At 50.9% G+C, this 18,871-nt stretch overlaps 1 protein-coding gene across 1 annotated transcript; it reads left to right on the top strand.

The window, feature by feature from the left end:
* Positions 1–196: 196 nt before the first annotated feature.
* Fhod1 (formin homology 2 domain containing 1) lies at positions 197–18,861 on the top strand. Its single transcript, XM_032887798.1, has 22 exons — positions 197–482; positions 9,242–9,348; positions 9,710–9,774; positions 10,093–10,160; positions 10,233–10,338; positions 10,418–10,512; positions 10,764–10,875; positions 10,964–11,058; positions 11,152–11,295; positions 11,385–11,542; positions 11,619–11,795; positions 13,247–13,362; positions 14,467–15,113; positions 15,716–15,871; positions 16,091–16,273; positions 16,360–16,479; positions 16,559–16,720; positions 17,478–17,668; positions 17,768–17,960; positions 18,045–18,207; positions 18,280–18,480; positions 18,572–18,861. Exons 1-22 carry the CDS (start codon positions 282–284, stop codon positions 18,652–18,654), a joined length of 3,543 nt encoding a protein of 1,180 aa, XP_032743689.1. The 5' UTR covers positions 197–281; the 3' UTR covers positions 18,655–18,861.
* The last annotated feature ends 10 nt before the right edge of the window (positions 18,862–18,871 follow it).

The following is an 18,871-nucleotide window of genomic DNA, read 5'->3' as shown; positions in this document are numbered from 1 at the left end:
GCGGGAGCTAGGGTTTTCCCGCCCTCCTAGCAGTGGAACTAACGGGATCACCAGCTCTCTGAGTGGCTGACCCAAGCACCGCCTCTGGCGGTGGTTAACCCGGAGCGCGCGCTCTCTGCTCATTCTTGGCTCCACCCCCTTCCTTAGCCCTACCTCTGTCTGGCTCCGCCCCTCGAGCGGCGGGCGTCCGGCCCGGCCCTAACAGCAAAGTTAGTCCAGTTGAAGTTGCAGCATTGCAGGGACACAGAGGCGTCCGTCCAGTGGCAGCCGGAGGCAGAGCCATGGCGGGCGAGGAAGAGCGCGGGGATGGGGACCCAGTATCAGTGGTGACTGTGAGAGTGCAGTACCTGGAAGACACCGACCCTTTCGCTTGTGCCAACTTCCCGGAACCACGCCGGGCCCCCACCTGCAGCTTGGACGGGGCTCTGCCCCTGAGTGCGCAGATCCCTGCTCTGCACCGACTCCTGGGAGCGCCTCTCAAGGTGAGGGGCGCTGCGGAGGTTTAGGCGGGCGGTGGGCAGCGCTTCTAGGAGATAGACCTTAGCGGGCCGGTACTCGCCTCCAGAAAAATCTCCGGCTGGGGTCTACGCGACTCTGCCTACAGGGGGAGACTCTCAAGTTGAGGAGCCTGTATAGAAGGAAAATGAGGATTTGTGATTTGCTCTACCCATGCTCCCTTGAAAGTTAGGCCCTCCTGAAGAGGTGCTTGGAGGCTTCTGCCAGGGTTGCTGCTGTGGGCAGAGGGTCGGTAGCCGTTCCGGCTGGAGCGGAGTGGGGAAGTGGAGTTGGGAAGGGACAGATTTCCACCTGCTTCAGGTAAATTCGGGGCGGAGCCACAAAAAGGGGCGGGCTTAGGGAGGACTTGCAGAGGGGACTAAGGCCTGGGTGGGGTTCTTAGAATACAGTCTCCCCGGGGCTGATGAAGACTGGAGTTCCTCCCTGGATGAGAGGAGGCCCTTGGAAGCGGCTGTTGCGCTCAGGGGAGGCTGCACGGGTGGAAAAGCCCTTTGAGTCACCGCCCCCATGGTCCCTTAGGCCCGCCGCTGGTGGCCTACGCCTGGAAGGGAGGGGGTGGACCAGTCTAATTTTAAACCGCTGGCTTGCCCTAGTTTGCCGACGTTCCTAGGCTGACTTTGCTCAGTTAGAGAGACTTTTCCATATGTCCAGCAGGACCCCCCCTTCCCTCCCGATGGCCTCCCCCCACCCGCCGCCAATTCCCCCCGCCCCCCTCCCCGCAGGCATCCCTTTCCGGCTTGCTTTTTCCGGGCCAGGATTCCCAGAGGCAAACACACTACCACCCCCCCAGGGTTCCTGACCTGCGGGTTAGCTGGGAGCTGTGAGGGAGAAGGGAGGGGAGTTGATGGGGTGCCTCAATTGGGCGCTGGGTTGCGCAAACATGGCCCTTAGGCCCGGGGTCTCCCCTGGAATGTGCCCTAGACTGCATTCCTTGCGTTGCAGTCAGCCCTGCCTCCAAGTGCAGGCAGGAGGGGGTCGGGGAAACTTGGCGTGGGGAGTGGCCAATGTCCAGGCAGAGCCCCGGCTTTAAGACCACAGCTGGAAGAATGCCGCTAACTGCCCACCTCCAGAGTTTTGGGGCAGCCTGCTCTTGTTCAGTCTGTTCAGAGAGGTCTGGAAGAGACATGCCCAATCTGAGGTCACCTGGCATTTAGTATTCGGACTCAGTGCTGAACTGCAATTGTTTAGACAGACTAGGGAGAAAGGGGTGTTGAACTGAGACCACTTATCCTCTACTAATGAAAATCCTTGAACAGAAATAAGGTGAGGGCTGAGACTGTAGCATTTTGCTTAGTACGTGCAAGGCCTTGGGTTCGATCCCCAGTATCACAAATACATGCATATGTAAGGCTAGAGAGAAGACAATAATTCTCTCACTCTAGGACACCCCTCTTCACAGTTGAGAGCAGACCTGGGATGTTCAAAAACGAGATTCAGAACCTCTTCTTCATTTAGAAAATTCATTGCATGTTTTTGGCCTGTACAACAATGCCCCTACAGTGTGTGTGTGTTTGTTTGTGTGTGTGTGTGTGTGTGTGTGTGTGTGTGTTTAAGTGTAGAAATATGAATGGATATAAAACTGTCTTCCCAAGCAGGTGCTCTGTCCTCTTCACTGTTCCTTAGCTGAGGACTCTACTGAGCTCCATGAAAGACACGCTTCCCATCTTGGCTCTGTACTTCCTGGTCTGACCACCTTTAGGATCTCCTACCTGCTGCACAGAGAACTGCCCCCTCACCCCTAGGCATTGGGAAGGGCATAAAGTTACCACACTGTTTAGAGCCAGAACTTTCTGGAGTCCATAGCTTTGCCAGGAATGGTCAGATGCACTGTGATGTGCTTGTCCCAAATATAAACTGTGACCACAGACCCAAAATAGAAGGCTGGAGGAAGAGGGACTGAGAATAGGGCAGGGGCAGGGACATCAGAGAACAGAGGGAGGAGGAGATCAGGGCTTCTCGCAGGAAATTTCAACAGCTGGTTCCTCTCCAAGCCCTCTAAGTGGGTGCCCCAGAGTCACAAGCATGAGTTAAATCTATCTTGCCAGCCTTCTGGAAGGGAGAGACGGACTGGAAACCCAGGCATCACACGTGTAGGCTATTGAGCAAAAATCGGATGATAGGTTTTCTCTGTCCACTGCTTCCTTCTGTGTGTAGTTGTCTGGCAGAAGGAAGATCACAATCAAGACCTCTGCCCTCTCATTCTGGATTCTGTCATCTCTGCAGACCTTGCAGCCTCCCTGGGGCTCCTATCCCACACCCAGTTGGACTCCATCCCTGCCCCCCCCCCCCAGGGCTTCTTCTCAAGCCATTCAGAGCTTTGCCAGTCTGAGAAACTTTGCTCATTTCCTCCATGTCTAGGAGGAAGCTCCTGGCCACAGCCTCTGACTCATCTTCTGTCCTGGTTGGGGGTGGGGAAGCCTGGCAGTACCATAGGCTAGGCCTAGTGTCCCTAGGGGAACTCCAGAGCCTTCTCCCAGATATGCTTGGGCTCTTTCAGCCTAAGGACTTTTCCTGCCCCTAGGAGAGAATTGACCCTTTGATGTCTTAAACCCTAATTCCAATTTACCAGCCCTATATCTCTCCTTCTGGGAAAAGCCTTAGAAGATTTTCTTGAGAGCTGAGGCTCGGGGGTTGGGGATTTAGTTCAGTGGTAGAGCGTTTGCCTAGGAAGCGCAAGGCCCTGGGTTCGGTCCCCAGCTCCGGAAAAAAAAAAAAAAAGAAAGAAAGCTGAGGCTCTACTGCATTTAATATACCACTGGCATTTTCCTGGGACCCGAACCACTTCTTTGACCTTGCTGTAGTGACTAGAGTCCCCTCTTACTGACAGCAAGGATAGCCCTTCAGTGTCTGGTGGTTACCATCAGTTTCCTCAGCTGGCTGTGACTGAAAGAGGACAAATGTGCCAGAATGTGTCCTGACCACCACTCCTGCCTCAGTTTACCCCTCAGAGCTCTTCAAGGATCTATAGGAATAGATGCTAATCGTAGGAGTCCCCAGATTGTTTTGGTTTGGTTTTTGCAGGGCTGAAGATAAAATCCAGGGCCCCATGCAGGCACCACACAGGCTGAGCTACAGCCCCACCCACCCTATTCCCCCCACCTAGGATTTTTTTTTTTTCCAGGCAAGTTTCATAAACTGTCCTAAATTCTTGAGCCTATCTCAGGCTCATGAATGTTAGCTTATAGGCTCATGCCACCATGTCTATTCCCCTAAGGATTAAGAAGCCCGTGTGGTTTATCTGTTGGTAAACTGAGCTCTTTAGTCCTCTGCTACAGGAATCTCTGGAAGATGAGAAAATTGGAGCAGGAGCAAGGAGCAGCTATTTCCCAGACTGCCTGTAGTCTGCATGTTCCATCAGCTCATCCTTGTAAGCTAAAGATGTTGGGTTGCAGCCTGGGAGAGAGTCCACAGCTTAGGTCCTGGAAGTGGTGGACATGCAGAAGTAGAGATGTGTGTGTAAGTGCACTTCGAGTTCTCTCACTAGAACTGGGAAGACCAGTTTGGGGTATTTGCAGAGTCCAAGAAATTTAGTAACAGTATTGCAGGCCCTGGCCCTCTATCCACTTCTCTGTCAAAGGTTTTCTGGAACACTTCTAAGACCTATGCACCTAAAATATGGGTCAGTTAACCCTGGATTCATTTGGGGCTATGTTTGTCAGTGGCAGTTAACTAACTTTTGTTTGGTTTTGGATTTTTGTTTGTTTTTTATTTTTGAGACAGGATCTTACTGTGGGAGGCCTAGGTGGCCCAGAACTCACAGGGATCCACCTCCAACACTCCCTCACACACACACCCTTGCTACTATTGGGCCTCATTATATATCTGTGGCTGGCATAGAACTCAATATGGATGTCACACATCAGGCTGGATTGAACTTGTGAAGATCCTCCTCTGGGTGCTGCAGCTCTAGGTATGCACCACCATACCTGACTGATTCACTATATTTCTGAGCTTTGGATTTCTCACTTGTTAAAATGGAAAAGCACATGAAACAGGCAGCCTAAAGTGAGGAGGCATGGTGGCTTGCATCTACAATCCCAGCATTTGGATAACTAAGTCAGAAGGCTTGCCATGAGTTTAAAGCTACAATAAGCAACCCTATCCAGAAAGGAAAAAGAGAAGAAATGGAGCAGGAGAGGTGAGAGCAGAAAAAGAAGAGAAAACTAGACACTATGTGTGTTATAGGGTGTGTGTGTGTGTGTGTGTGTGTGTGTGTGTGTGTATGACCTATAACACCAAACCAACATTTGGGAGATGGAGGCAGGAAGATCAAGATTCAGCCTCATGGGGTTGGGATTTGGCTCAGTGGTAGGCGCTTGCCTAGGAAGTGCAAGGTCCTGGGTTCGGTCCCCAGCCCGGGAAAAAAAAAAAAAAGGAAGATTCAGCCTCATCTATATAGCAAGTTCTAGACCAGCCTGGGCTATAGGTACTTTACCTTTTTATTTATTTATTTTTTTTTTCCTCTTTAAACGGCAGTCTGTTGGGTTGGAGAGATGGCTCAGCGGTTAAGAGCACCCGACTGCTCTTCCAGAGGTCCTGAGTTCAATTCCCAGCAACCACATGGTAGCTCACAACCATCTGTAATGAGGTCTGATGCCCTCTTCTGGTGTGTCTGAAGACAGCTACAGTGTACTTATATATAATAAACAAATAAAACTTTAAAAATAAAAAGGCAGTCTGTTATCTAGAATGAAGAAGCAAATAACAAAGGCAGGTTGCTTTGCCTAAGGTCCAGCTCTTCCTGGAGGTCATAGGGTAGCTAGAGACTCAGATAACAGGAAAGTATGCTACCTGGATTCATTGGTCCAATTACAAGAGTCCTTCAGCTCGGAATTCTACCCTCTGTCTTCATTGTTCCCTGCCCTTTCTTACGATTACACTGTTCGCAGAAACAGTAATAAGGGGGCTAGTGATAAGGTGTCATGCCTGTACTGGCGGCAGTAAAGGAGAGGTCTGGTCCTCTGTTCTCCATGAGCATCTTGGCATGCACACAACCATATTCAGACACACAGAAGTAAGTACATTTTTTTGTTTGTTTTGTAGGGATTTGTTGTGTTTGAGACAGGGTTTGTCTATGTAATAGCTCTGGCTGTCCTGGTTGTAGTCCAGGCTGGTTTTGAACTCAAAGGTTGGCCTGCTGCTTTTGCTCCCTGAGTACAGAGATTAAAGGTATGCACCACCACTCCTGACAATAAATATTTTTTTTTCCAAACTTGTAGCAAAGGTTACTATCAAACCCTAATCTATCACTGGACCAGAGAGGGGTGTTAGTAAAAACCTTGCCGAATAATTTTTTTTTTAAGTAGGGCGTAGATAATAAAGTAAGAATATGGCTCAGTGATACAGTAATTGCCTAGCATGAAAAAGGCTGTTTGATTCCCACCCCTGTAAAAAAAAAATATTTATTTATTTATTACTAAAAACAGAGGAACCAGGTATAGTACTGCATGCCTTTAATCCCAGCACAGAGGCAGGAGGATCTCTGAATTCAAGGCCACAGTAGTCTATGAAGTGAGTTTTAGGACAGCCAGTGCTACATAGTGTAACTCTGTCTCAAAACACCAAACCAAACAACCAGACACCAAAAACCAGGCTTGAGAGGTTGCTCTGTAGTGAAGAGCCTTTACTATTCCTGCAAAGCACCCAGGTACACGTGGGTTTGGGTTGCCAGAGAAGCCTTAGTTGGGGTACTAAGGAGACTCATGGCCGGTGGCCAAAGTGAGGGAAGCCTAGGAAAAATGAGGGAGGGAGGGAGTACCAGAAGATAGAAGCCAGCCGTGAGGAAGACAAGAGCCAGGGTAGAGATGGAGGCCCCTATTTTGTGCTGGTCTAGAGCAATGTCATCAGCCTAGAGCAATGTCATCGGAAACTAAGTCTTGCTCAAGCCTGGCCCACCCCCAGGGTGTGAGAAAAGAGTCCCAGAGGTTTGCCTCTCAGAATGGTGATCCCAGGAAAGGGCCAGAGGGTGTGAAGGATAAGCCCCATCTTGCTGACAGGAAGTCTGTCTTATCCTTGCTGGTGGCCTGATCCTGGTGCCCAACCTCCTATTTCCACTCAGGACAGATAGCTGAGAGCAGAAACCTGACTTGAAGGTACCAGGCTGAATGCAGTCTCTAGATCTTTCCCTATAATAATGGACCCTTGGCAGGATTGGATGGGTGAAATGGTTGGAGAGGCCAACCATTTGCATCTAAGACAAAAGCTTAAACCTGTTTAGCTGAGAACGCTGGAGTGGTGGCCACTTAGCCTTCAGGGCTGGGCCCTTGCTCCAAATCTCCTGGAGGGAGAGGACCATTCTCAGCTTACTTATCGTGGTGCATGGTACATGGAGGAAGGAAGAACTAGATGGTGGGCCCAGCATCCAGATCTGCTACTTTGGCCTGTGCTTAGCCATTCCTAGCAACACACTTGGGTATGCAAGTTGTCAGATACTTAGAGCAGTTTGGTACCTCCTCTTAGAACTCATGGAAGTTGTGAGTCCCCATTTATTAGTGAGTTTTTCCTGAGTCAAGGCTGACTTGTCTCCCTGGCTGGACTGGAAGGAAAAGTCAGCAGAGATGTTTCCTGCTGTGTCCTGCAGACCTAAAACCAGTTTCTGGTTCATGGATGCTCCATTGGATGAGTTAGTCTGTGTGAGATTTGGAGGCAATCCTTGGGAGAGGTAATATTTAAAGTCCTCAGAGCCTCTAGTTCGACCAGTACTGGGGCCATGTCACTGGGCTTGAATGGGATGGGTTTGGGGGCAGGCTGATGAGTCTGTGTAGGAAGAGAGATGAGGAGGAATGTGAGGCTGCTCTCAATTGAGCTGACCCTGACAAGATAACCTAGCCCTGGGACCTTGCAGCCTCCTCTCAGACCTGTGCCCTAGTAGACCCAGGACATGACGCTGTTCCCTGGAAGGAAAGAGAGGTCAGGCCTGCCCAAGGTGCCCAAGGCGGGGCAGGCAGCCAGGCAGGAAGTGGGACAGAGAACAGGCTGGAGTGTTTGTCCTGTGTCCCAAGTCCCAGGCAAGGGGGTGGGGTAAGGGTGGGTCACTAAGGGCCCCACAGGCTAAACTGTCAGGAAGGAGAAAGATCAGGCTCTGAGGCAAGAGCAAGGGTGCTAACCAGAGGCAGAAGGGATAGGAACTGGATTCTCCTGCACCCACCTGCCTCCACCACCCAGGGACCAAGATCAGTTGAAAGCCCTTGGGTGAGGTTCAAAGCAGGGCAGTGCTGAGCAGATTGCAGGAAAAAAGTTAGAGGTGACTTGTCCAGCACCAGAAGATCCCCCTTTCTCCTCAGAGGCATTCTCACCCTGACATAGCACCTCAACAACAGTTACTCAAGGTTGTGGGCGGGCACACAGATTTTGATTAGCTCTGCATATCAGCACTGCTAATGGAAGTGTCAGGGAGAGGCACAAGGTATCTGGAAGTTACCTCATTCAGGCTTCTCTCTAAACGTTTTTTTTTTTTTTTTGGTTCTTTTTTTTTCGGAGCTGGGGACCGAACCCAGGGCCTTGCACTTCCTAGGCAAGCGCGCTCTACCACTGAGCTAAATCCCCAACCCCTCTAAACGTTTTCTTAAAAAAAAAAAAAAAAAAAGATTTATTTTTTGTCAGGCAGTGGTGACACACACCTTTAACCGCAGCACTTGGGAGGCAGAGGCAGGCAGATCTCTGTGAGTTTGAGGTCAGCTTGGTCTACAGAGTGAGTTTCATGACAACCAAGAGTACACAGAGAAACTTCTTGATTAAAAAAAAAATTAAGGGGTTGGGGATTTGGCTCAGTGGTAGAGCGCTTGCCTAGCAACCACAAGGCCCTGGGTTCGGTCCCCAGCTCTGAAAAGAAGAAAAAAAATTAATTTGAATGAGTAGGCATGTTTGCCTTCATGTATGTCCGTGTACCACCTATGGGCCTAGTACCTACTGAGGCCAGGTGTCTGATCCCCTGGAGCTGGAGTTACAAATTATTATAAGCTCTCATGGGGGTGCTGGGAACTAAACCCAGGTCCTCTGGTAGAGCAGCCAGTGCTCTTAATTGCTGAACCATCTCTCTAGCACTTAAAATCACTTTTTTTTTTTCCTATTCTTTTTTTTCGGAGCTGGGGATCGAACCCAGGGCCTTGCGCTTGCTAGGCAAGCGCTCTACCACTGAGCCAAATCCCCAACCCCTAAAATCACTTTTTAAAATGCCCAATAATGAGCCAGGATTGCCGGAGTGAAACATGAGAAACACCCCTATGATGGAGCCAGTGTCTTCCCATGTAGAGTCTGATGGTGTCCAACTCAAGTTCACCCAGAATGGATGTGCAACTGTAGCTTTGGGGAAAGGACAAAAAGCCCAAGACCTGGAGGGATGAGGGAGTCTGGGTGGGCTCTGCTCAGTGTCTTTATTTTAGTGGCAGAAACTCCCAGCTGGTTTGCACCTTTTTGAACCCTTAACACTTTCTCTCTGAGCTTGAATGCTTTTGTGGCTGAAGCTTATCACCTCATGAGGCTGTGAACTTCCTTGAAGGCAGCAACTTCCTGCTCTCCTCCTCCCTTCCTTATTTGTGTTTGTTAATGCAAAATAAAAAGCAAAAACCAACCAATCAACCAAAACGATACCTTCCAGGGCTGTATGTAGTTCAGTGGTTTAACATGTGGGAAGTCGTGGGTTTGATTCCTAATAGCTCAAAAACAAAACAGACGGCAAAAGTCTGAGCTGCAGCACTAGCCCTAATAGCTCTATTCCTGTTTCCAGCTGGAGGACTGTGCGTTGCAAGTGTCGCCCTCTGGATACTACCTGGACCCGGAGCTGTCCCTAGAAGAACAGCGGGAGATGCTGGAGGGCTTCTATGAAGAGATCAGGTGAGAGGTGAAAGGAAGGCCAGGGAACCCTTCCCATTTGAGGAGGTCTGGCCCAAGCCAGGGTCCACCTCAGGTATCAGCAGCTGAGATACTCGGTCTGTAGCCTGGATTGTAGGCCAATACAGAGAACAATGCTGGGGGCCTGTACCTGCTATTATCTAGAAGTGGCGGTACACTCATACCTCAGTACCTGTGTTTATAAAAACTCTCCCGTTCGGCTAACACTTGGACTCCAGATTAGTAGTTGGGAGGGAAGGAGGGCCAGGGTTCACATGTAGATGTCTTTAGATGTCTCTGCTTTGAGGGTGGGGGACTCTGAGAAATCAGTTGGGAGCCACTAACAGCAGCTACTTGCTTTTAGCAAAGGGCGGAAGCCCACACTGATCCTGCGGACCCAGCTCTCTGTGAGGGTCAATGCTATCTTGGGTAAGTGTGTGGTATCTCCTGCCACCTTGTTCCCTTCTTTTCTTACATAGGCCAGTTGGTGTAGCTTCTTTCGGGCCTGTGCTGGGCTATGGATTGGGTGGATTGGAGATCTGGGGTGTCTTCCTCTCTCCCTTTCCCGTCCTTTTCTTCTGGGTCAAGATGGATGCCACAGCTGGACTGCAGTCATGGTGACAGAGGATTGTGTCCAGAGTCAGAATAGAGGGCAGGCTTGACACTGCTAGAGACTTTGGTTATGCTAGTGGAAGAAGACACTGTCTGTGCTCCCTTGAATTGTTTATGACCACTTACCCCTTACAGAAAAGCTGTATGGCTCCAGTGGCCCCGAGCTCCGCCGATCTCTCTTTTCATTAAAGCAGATATTCCAGGTAAGATCCAGAGGTAGGCTGAGGGTTGGTGTCCAGCCCAATACCCCTTAAACTTCCCCATGGTGCCTCTAGGAAGACAAGGACCTGGTGCCTGAATTTGTGCACTCAGAGGGGTTGAGTTGCCTGATCCGCGTGGGTGCTGCTGCCGACCACAACTATCAGAGCTACATCCTTCGAGGTCAGCTCCATACTTCGCCCTTGGTCTTTGTCCCCATGCCCCCTTCCCCACTGACCTCTTCCCGTTTCTGTGTCTCTAGCCCTGGGCCAGCTGATGCTTTTTGTGGATGGGATGCTAGGGGTGGTGGCCCACAGTGAGACCGTGCAGTGGCTGTATACACTGTGTGCAAGCCTGGTAAGTGGCTTTACCCAAACATATGTATCCCCTTTGGTTCCTTCTGAGCCTCAGTTTCCTCTTCTGCAAAGTGTTTGGAGTGTTTGGAGTAAGCTGAGGTCCCTAGAAAACTAAACCAAGCCCAGGCCCAGAACCAGGGTCTTTCTATGTTGACCCTTCTCTTCAGATCCAGCCCCAGGAGCCCTTCCCCCTCCTCCAGGAGCTAACAGTCTGGTCCAAGCCCCACTTATATGGATTGACTTCTCCCCCAGTCCCGCTTGGTGGTAAAGACAGCCCTGAAGCTGCTGCTGGTGTTTGTGGAGTATTCTGAGAACAATGCACCGCTATTCATCCAGGCAGTCAACGCTGTAGCCAGCAACACCGGTCAGAGCCTCTCTTTCCCTTTCTCCACCACTCAGCCCTCTCTCCTACTGCTCCCACCCCTGTGATTACTTCCCTTTCTGTGGGGCAGGTTCTCTTCCCTGGGCCAACTTGGTGTCCATCCTGGAGGAGAAGAATGGAGTTGATCCAGAGCTGTTGGTGTACACTGTCACTCTCATTAACAAGGTGTGCAACTGAGACTTGGTGCCAATTGTGGACCCCTGGCCCACCATCCCCACACATCTACCTCAGCCTTGGCTTCCTGTGTCCACCTTCCAGACGCTGGCGGCGCTCCCAGACCAGGACTCCTTCTATGATGTGACAGATGCTCTGGAGCAGCAGGGCATGGAAGCGCTGGTCCAACGTCTCTTGGGCACTGCTGGCACTGATGTTGACCTGCGAACACAGCTGACGCTCTATGAGGTGTGCCAGGGGGAAGGGTGCAGTTCCCAAGTACCTGTTCCATTTACTGGGCCTCAACTGCTTGCTCACATCCTGACCACCTCCATTAGAGCGCCCTTCGGTTAGAGGATGGAGATATGGAAGAGGCTGCAGCTGCTGCAGCTGCAGGTGGCCGACGAGAGCGACGGAAGCCATCCTCAGAGGAGGGCAAAAGGAGCCGAAGATCACTTGAAGGTGGAGGCTGTCCTGTGCGTACCCCAGAACCTGGGTAAGTACATGCCTGGGTCAATGAAGGGGTAAATCTGCCAGGCGTGAAGCTGTCTGTTAACAGGCCCTGCCTCTAGCCCAACAGGCTCTGCCTCTCCAGTAGGCTCCGCCTCCTTCACTGACTCCACCTCGCCTACAAGTTCAGCCTTCAGCCCTGCTGGCCCAGCCTCTGGTCTTCATACCTCAGTGAACCTCTTTCCTACCATTTCTGTGGGGCCCTCAGTGGACACTTCCTGTGAGAGAAGTGTCTACAAGTAAGTAGGGAGGTCGAGCCCCACCCCCCAAGTCCTGTCTCCCACTGTCCCTCCACTTTGTCCCTCCACAGGCTCTCAGCCTCCTCTGCCCAAACGCTGTGCTTTCTCTTTCTTTTCAGACTTCACCAAACTGCTCCCATTTGGTAAGTGACTGCTGGAGGGTGAGGATTGGCCTGGACGGGGCCTCCTCCTCCCGTGGCTTCTCTTTATTTCTTTCCAGTGTTCTACTCACCTGCCTTGGCCTCTTGTCATGTCTCCCTCTTCACTTTCTATTCTTCTGTTTCTGTCCCTCCTTTCGTGTGCCGGTTTTGTTACCACTGCACCCTGTCCAGCTTCCTGTCCTTTTATCCCATGTCCTGCCACCCCTAGGCCTCTCTCCCTACCACTGTGGATGGGAAGGCACTGCCCAGCTCTGTAGGGGTACAACAAGTGGGCCTTGGACTGGAGTTGGCACCATAGTTACCATGTCTTCCTCTCATCCCCCTACCCAGCTCCCCTGAGAGTCTACCTGTCCCCCAGTCCCTTACTGGGCAGGCCAGGCTAGAGTAAGTACAGAGGCCAGTCTGTCAGGCTTGCCGTGTGCTCAGGGCTTCAGCATCGCTTACCCAGCAGCACTTCATGTAGCCACCCTAGGAGGATTCTCAGGAATTCTTCCTTCCAGACTTATGCTTCCTCAGTAACCCAGAGACTTAACCACTGGGCAGTTTACTGGATCATAGTGGTCCCTAAGCTTCAATAGTGATACCTGAGTAGCTTAGACTAGAGATGTGGATGTGGACAGACTGAGTGTGGATGAATTTGGAGAGGTATTTAAAGTGAGGTGGGGTGGTGGTGGTGGTGGTGGTACGAGTCAGGAAGTAAGCTAATGGGTATGGGGGCACATGCCTTGTAATTCCAGCACTTGGTGGGGCAGAGCCAGGATCAGGAGTTCAAGGTCATTTTCAGCTACATAGTGAGTTTGGGTTAGTCTGGCTTATGTGAGACTTTGTTTCAAAAAAAGAGATTGAGGAGAAGAGAGGAAGGGAAGACAGCAATAGATCATATTCATATTTCAACACAAACAGAGTGCACACTGTTAACAGACCCTTTTCTTGATTGTAACTCTCAAAAGCAGACAGACATGTAAGAAGTCTGTTGTGCCTGTTGGGACAGCTATCTTCCTCCCTTGTCTAAGTGTCTAGAATTGGGAGAATGAACATAGAGTCCGGCAAGGTTTCAAGTTAGATGTCAAGTAGAACTTCTGTACACCAAGAACACCAAGTTAGTTGTAACTCCTGGGATGTGGGGCCAGGCCTTGGTGAGTTAGCAGAGGTAGCCCTACTGCATGGACTGTTCCCCGTGCCTGTGTGTGCTTGCACCTGAGGGCAGTGCCCAGTGGCTCAGCAAGGCATGTGTACCACCCTGGGCTGGATTTGGCTCGGACACCATCACTGACATGCACCTCTCTTCAGAGCCCGGTTTTTGGAGAATGTGGCAGCAGCAGAGACAGAGAAGCAGGCTGCTCTGGCCCAAGGCCGAGCAGAGACGCTGGCGGGGGCAACAGTGGATGAGACTGATGAATCATCAGGTGAGTAAACGCTCAGGCAGAATCCTACTGATAAACAAACCAACCCTGGGGACCGGAGAGAGGGCTCAGTCTCAGTCAGCAGCTGAGAGAGCTTGTTCTCTCGAAGAGGACCTGCATTAAATTCATAGCAGTTGTGTGGTAGTTCACAACTGTCTACTAACTCTAAGTTTTGGGAAGTCCTATGCTGCCTTCTTAATGATTATTTTTGTTTTTCAAGATTGGGTTTCTCTGTACTGCTGTGGCTGTCCTGGTACTCACTCTGTAGACCAGGCTGACCTCAAACTCGGAGATCTGCCCTCAGCCCCCCAAGTACAGGGATTAAAGGTGTTTATAAACACCCCCAATTATATCATTTTCTCTCTTTTTTCCCTTTTAAAAAAGATTTATTTATATATAAGTACACTGTAGCTGTCTTCAGACACCAGAAGAGAGCATCAGATCTCATTACAGATGGTTGTGAGCCACCATGTGGTTGCTGGGAATTGAACTCAGGACCTCTAGAAGAGCAGTCAGTGCTCTAACCGCTGAGCCATCTCTCCAGCCTCTTTTCTCCTTTCGGTCTCTCCCATGTATCCCTTATCTGGCCTTTTCAAACTCATAGCCCCACCACTATTTTTTTTTTTTATTTTATAGCTTATTACTACCTCTGCAGGTACTAGGCATGTACCAACCAGTTCACAGACACACACATAGGCAAAACACTCATATACTTAAATTTTTTGTGTTTTGAGACAGGATTTCTCTGTATAGCCTTTGCTGTCCTAGAACTTGCTCTATGGACTAGGCTAGCCTCGAACTCATAGAGATCTGCCTGCCCCCCAAGTGCTAGGACTGAAGGTGTGTGCCACCACTGCCTGGCATATAAAATGTTTTTTAAGAGATACTAAAAAGCAAACCACCAAACCCCCTTTATGTATCCATGAACAAGGGGGCCTTTGAGCTCTGAAACTGGAGTTATAGCACCCAGTGTTAGTGCTGGGAACTGAACTCAGGGTCTTAACTGCTGAGCTATCCACGTCTCCAGCATTTCCAAACTGCCACTGTCATGTTGCTTTATTGGCCCATAGAGGGCATGTGGCTGATAGTTACTTAACCTTTTCCTAGGCACCAGGGAACTGTGGGACTCTTCAGAGCCAGCCTCTGCACGCAGACCACCGCAGAGCCCTGTTTCCCCAATCGTGCTGCGGACCCAGAGAAGTCTTGAGCCTGAGCCCAAGGAGCCAGTGTCACCACCAGGCCCTAAGACTGAGCCTGTCCAGGAGCTTCCTACTCATGTACCCAAGCTCTGCATTGGAGACTTGGACTTCTCAGATCTAGGGGAGGATGAAGACCAGGACACATTGAATGTGGAATCTGTGGAGGCTGGAAAGGCATCCCTGGTCCTGTCACTTCCACCGTCCTCACTCTCTGGGGGTCCCCCTCCTCCGCCCCCACCTCCCCCACCCACCATAGCCTCCTGTCCACCACCTCCACCCCCACCTCCCCCACCCATCATGGGCTCCTGTCCACCACCTCCACCCCTGGCTGCTCCTTTTCCCCACTCAGCCCTTGACGGCCCAAGGCACCCCACCAAAAGGAAGACTGTAAAACTTTTCTGGCGGGAACTAAAGCCGACTGGGAGCCCTGGGTGTTCTAGAAGCCGCTTCGGGCCTTGTCCTACCTTGTGGGCCTCTCTGGAACCTGTCTCGGTGGACACAGCCCGGCTGGAACACCTATTTGAGTCCCGAGCCAAGGATGTGCTACCCACCAAGGTAGATGGTCTTGGTGGGCAGGAATTGGGAGTTCAGGGGGCCGAGTTATTGGAGCTAATGCCTCATTCCCCACATGGGGAAATGGCAAGGAAAGGAAACTCATTTAAGGCTCTCTATGAATGAGCAGAACCCTCACTGGAAATAGTCCATTCCCAGGCCTTACATCAATGATCTCCAGTCATAGGCTCATTAGGCCATTCAGAGAACTTTAGGGTTCATTAGGCCATTCAGAGAACTTTAGAGCACCCTGTTTTTCTTTCCCAAAACAAGGTTTGTGTGGCCTAGGTTGTCTGGAACTTGCTCTTTAGACCAGGCTGGCTGGCCTTAGACTCACAGATACCCTCCTGTGTGCCTGGATTAAAGCCACCATGCAGGCTTAAAATGCTATCCCAGCTCGTTCCTCCCTTTTTAAAGATTCAGTTATTTATGTATCAGACACACCAGAAGAGGGCATCGGATCCCATTCCAGATGGTTTATCTACCATGTAGTTGCTGGGATTTGAACTTAGGACCTCTGGAAGAGCAGTCAGTACTCTTAACTGCTGAGCCATCTCTCTAGCCCCTCTTCCTCTTCTTAAACTGCCATTCTCCTAACCTTGCAGAAAGCTGGTGAGGGCCGCCGGACAATGACCATAGTTCTGGACCCCAAGCGCAGCAATGCCATCAACATTGGCCTAACCACTCTGCCACCTGTGCATGTCATCAAGGCTGCTCTGCTCAACTTTGATGAATTTGCTGTCAGCAAGGATGGCATTGAGGTGAGACTACCCTAAGGATAAGAGGAGGGAAATGCTAGATCTTTCCTTTGGTCAATAGAACTTCCAGTCCTTCTAGTGGTGGGCATAGGCCTGCCATTTCTGTAGAGCATTCTTCCAAACCTGGAGCTCCCCTAGAAGGCCTAGGGAGGGGTAAGAGACAATGTCTTAGGCCTCAGGTCAGTACTGAAGGCCTCTGTGGGGTGGTGGCTGCATCTTCAGAAACTGCTGACCATGATGCCCACGGAGGAAGAGCGACAGAAGATTGAGGAAGCCCAGCTGGCCAACCCTGATGTGCCCCTCGGCCCAGCTGAGAATTTCCTGATGACTCTTGCTTCCATTGGAGGCCTGGCCGCACGCCTGCAACTCTGGGCTTTCAAGCTGGACTATGAAAGCATGGAGCGGGTACCTGGGTCCTGGAGCGGGATAGGGTGGTACAAACAGTTGAGTAATGACCATGTAGCCTGAAGCCTCCTTGTTCCTCACACCAGGAAATTGCAGAGCCACTGTTTGATCTGAAAGTGGGCATGGAACAGTTGGTGCACAATGCCACCTTCCGTTGCATTCTGGCTACCCTTTTGGCTGTGGGCAACTTCCTCAATGGCTCCCAGGTAAGTGAAAACACTTGGGGACTGGAGGTCCAGGCTCTGGAACCAGCTAGGACCAGAGACTGAGACAGGGTCCTTTCAGAGCAGTGGCTTTGAGCTGAGCTACCTGGAGAAGGTGTCAGAAGTAAAGGACACAGTGCGCCGGCAGTCACTGCTGTATCATCTCTGCTCCCTGGTGCTCCAGACCCGACCTGATTCCTCTGACCTCTACTCAGAAATTCCTGCCCTCACCCGCTGTGCCAAGGTTAGTAGCAGGCAGATTCCACTAAGATTGGCTGAAATATAACTGTGTACTACTTCTTTTTTTTTCCTTAAGACTTATTTATTTATTATGGTAAGCATACAAGAAGAGGGCACCAGATCTCATTATAGATGGTTGTGAGCCACCACATGGTTGCTGGGATTTGAACTCAGGACCTCTGGAAGAGCACTCAGTGCTCTTAACCGCTGAGCCATCTCTCCAGCCCCCAGTGTACTACTTCTTGGGGTGACTCCTCCTCCTCCTAATTGGGCTTCTGCACCAGGGCTTACTACTGAAGCTATGGGTATGTGAGCTATATCCTCTGCCAATGGATTTTAATGGCTTAACCACAGCCATTCCAGTTCTTTGGGCCTATTTAGTTGCTACTTCCTCCAAGTAACCTTTTCTGGTTTTGCTTGGAGCAATGGACTAGTATGCCTTGTGTATTAACTATACATTTTTTGTTTGTTTGTTGATGCAGGGACCTAAATCCAGGGTCTTATGTAATGAAAACAAACATTCTATACCACTGAGCTGCATCCCTACCCACCTTTTACTTTCTGAGACAGGGTCTGAGTTGCCCAGGCATACACTGAACAAACACTGTTGCCCAAACTATCCAGCCTGGACCTAGGGGCACAGCTGAGACATGGCCTCTCCAAAGCTCACAGACCAGGCATGGCAGTGCTAACATGTGGCACTCAAGCCTCAAGTGGTGACTTACATATATAGGGAGGCTGTGTACCCTCTTGCTTTTTAGGTGGACTTTGAGCAGCTGACTGAGAACCTAGGGCAGCTGGAGTGCCGGAGCCTGGCTGCTGAGGACAGCCTCCGGAGCTTGGCAAAGCATGAGCTATCCCCAGCTCTGCGTGCCCGCCTTACCCACTTCCTGGCCCAATGTACCCGCCGAGTAGCCATGCTAAGAGTAGTACACCGCCGAGTCTGCAACAGGTGGGGCCAGGAGCCAGAGTGAGGTAGGATTGCCACCACCATCCCTTGAACACCAGGAAGACTCACTATCCAATCCCCTACTCCTTCCAACCTGCTTAGGTTCCACGCCTTCCTTCTCTACTTGGGCTACACCGCACAGGCAGCAAGGGAAGTACGCATCATGCAGTTCTGTCACACGCTCAGAGAGTTTGCACTTGAGTATCGGACTTGTCGGGAACGGGTACTGCAGCAGCAGCAGAAACGGGCTACATACCGCGAACGCAACAAGACCCGGGGTCGCATGATTACTGAGGTGAGTGCCCACCCCTTATAGGTCTTTCCTGCCACTTCATAGTTCCTTTTCCTTGCTCCTAACTACCCTTCTTTCCCTATTTAGACAGAGAAGTTCTCGGGTGTGGCTGGGGAGGCCCCCAGTAACCTGTCTGTCCCAGTGGCTGTGGGCAGCGGGCCAGGTCGGGGTGATGCTGACAATCATGCCAGTATGAAGAGTTTGCTTACCAGCAGGCCAGAAGACGCCACACACAGCCGACGTAGCAGAGGTAGGGCTCATAGCTGCTGCTAGGGGAATGTGTTCTAAAGCCACTTTTGCCTAATTTCTCTGTCTCCCCTAGGTATGGTCCAGAGTAGTTCCCCGGTCACACACACAGCAGTAGGGCCCTTCGCTGCATCCCCTGAGGAGACTGCAGCCTCTGGTTTACCTAGTGACACATCAGATGAGATAATGGACCTGCTGGTGCAGTCAGTCACCAAGAGCAGTCCTAGAGCCTTGGCTGCTCGGGAGAGGAAGCGCTCTCGTGGCAACCGGAAGTCCTGTGAGCATCCCCTTACGAACCCACTGAATGCTCCCTTATCTTCTCCAACACCCCCTACCCTGCCCTCTGTAACCCTGCTCTGTCCCTACAGTGAGGCGGACATTGAAGAGTGGACTTGGAGATGACCTGGTGCAGGCACTGGGACTAAGCAAAGCTCCTGGCCTAGAGGTGTAAGGGTGCTGACACACCTGGAGCTGAGCAGAGAGGGCGCAGAGCACAAACCTGGTTTCAGAAGCTTGCACCCAGAAACCAGTATTGTGAACAGTATTAGGTGTGTGTGTGTGTGTGTGTGTGTGTGTGTGTGTGTACACACATACATGTATTTCACATGTGTGAGTTCCCTATTCGGAACAAAATAAAGTTTACCTAGCTAATCCAAAAGCCTTTTTCT

This window comes from Rattus rattus, chromosome 17 (assembly GCF_011064425.1).
Source record: "Rattus rattus isolate New Zealand chromosome 17, Rrattus_CSIRO_v1, whole genome shotgun sequence".
Classification (NCBI taxonomy): domain Eukaryota; kingdom Metazoa; phylum Chordata; class Mammalia; order Rodentia; family Muridae; genus Rattus; species Rattus rattus.
The sequence above is the reverse complement of the archived record's forward strand: the minus strand, read 5'-3'. Positions and strand labels throughout refer to the sequence as shown.

What these genes read in the sequence shown, in the direction of transcription:
- Fhod1 (XM_032887798.1), top strand. Translation starts at nt 282, where the DNA reads ATGGCGGGCGAGGAAGAGCGCGGGGATGGGGACCCAGTATCAGTGGTG. An exon ending in GAGGGTCAATGCTATCTTGG is followed by an intron (nt 9,775 to 10,092) that starts GTAAGTGTGTGG and finishes TACCCCTTACAG; the next exon opens with AAAAGCTGTATGGCTCCAGT. An exon ending in ACTTCCTCAATGGCTCCCAG is followed by an intron (nt 16,480 to 16,558) that starts GTAAGTGAAAAC and finishes GGGTCCTTTCAG; the next exon opens with AGCAGTGGCTTTGAGCTGAG.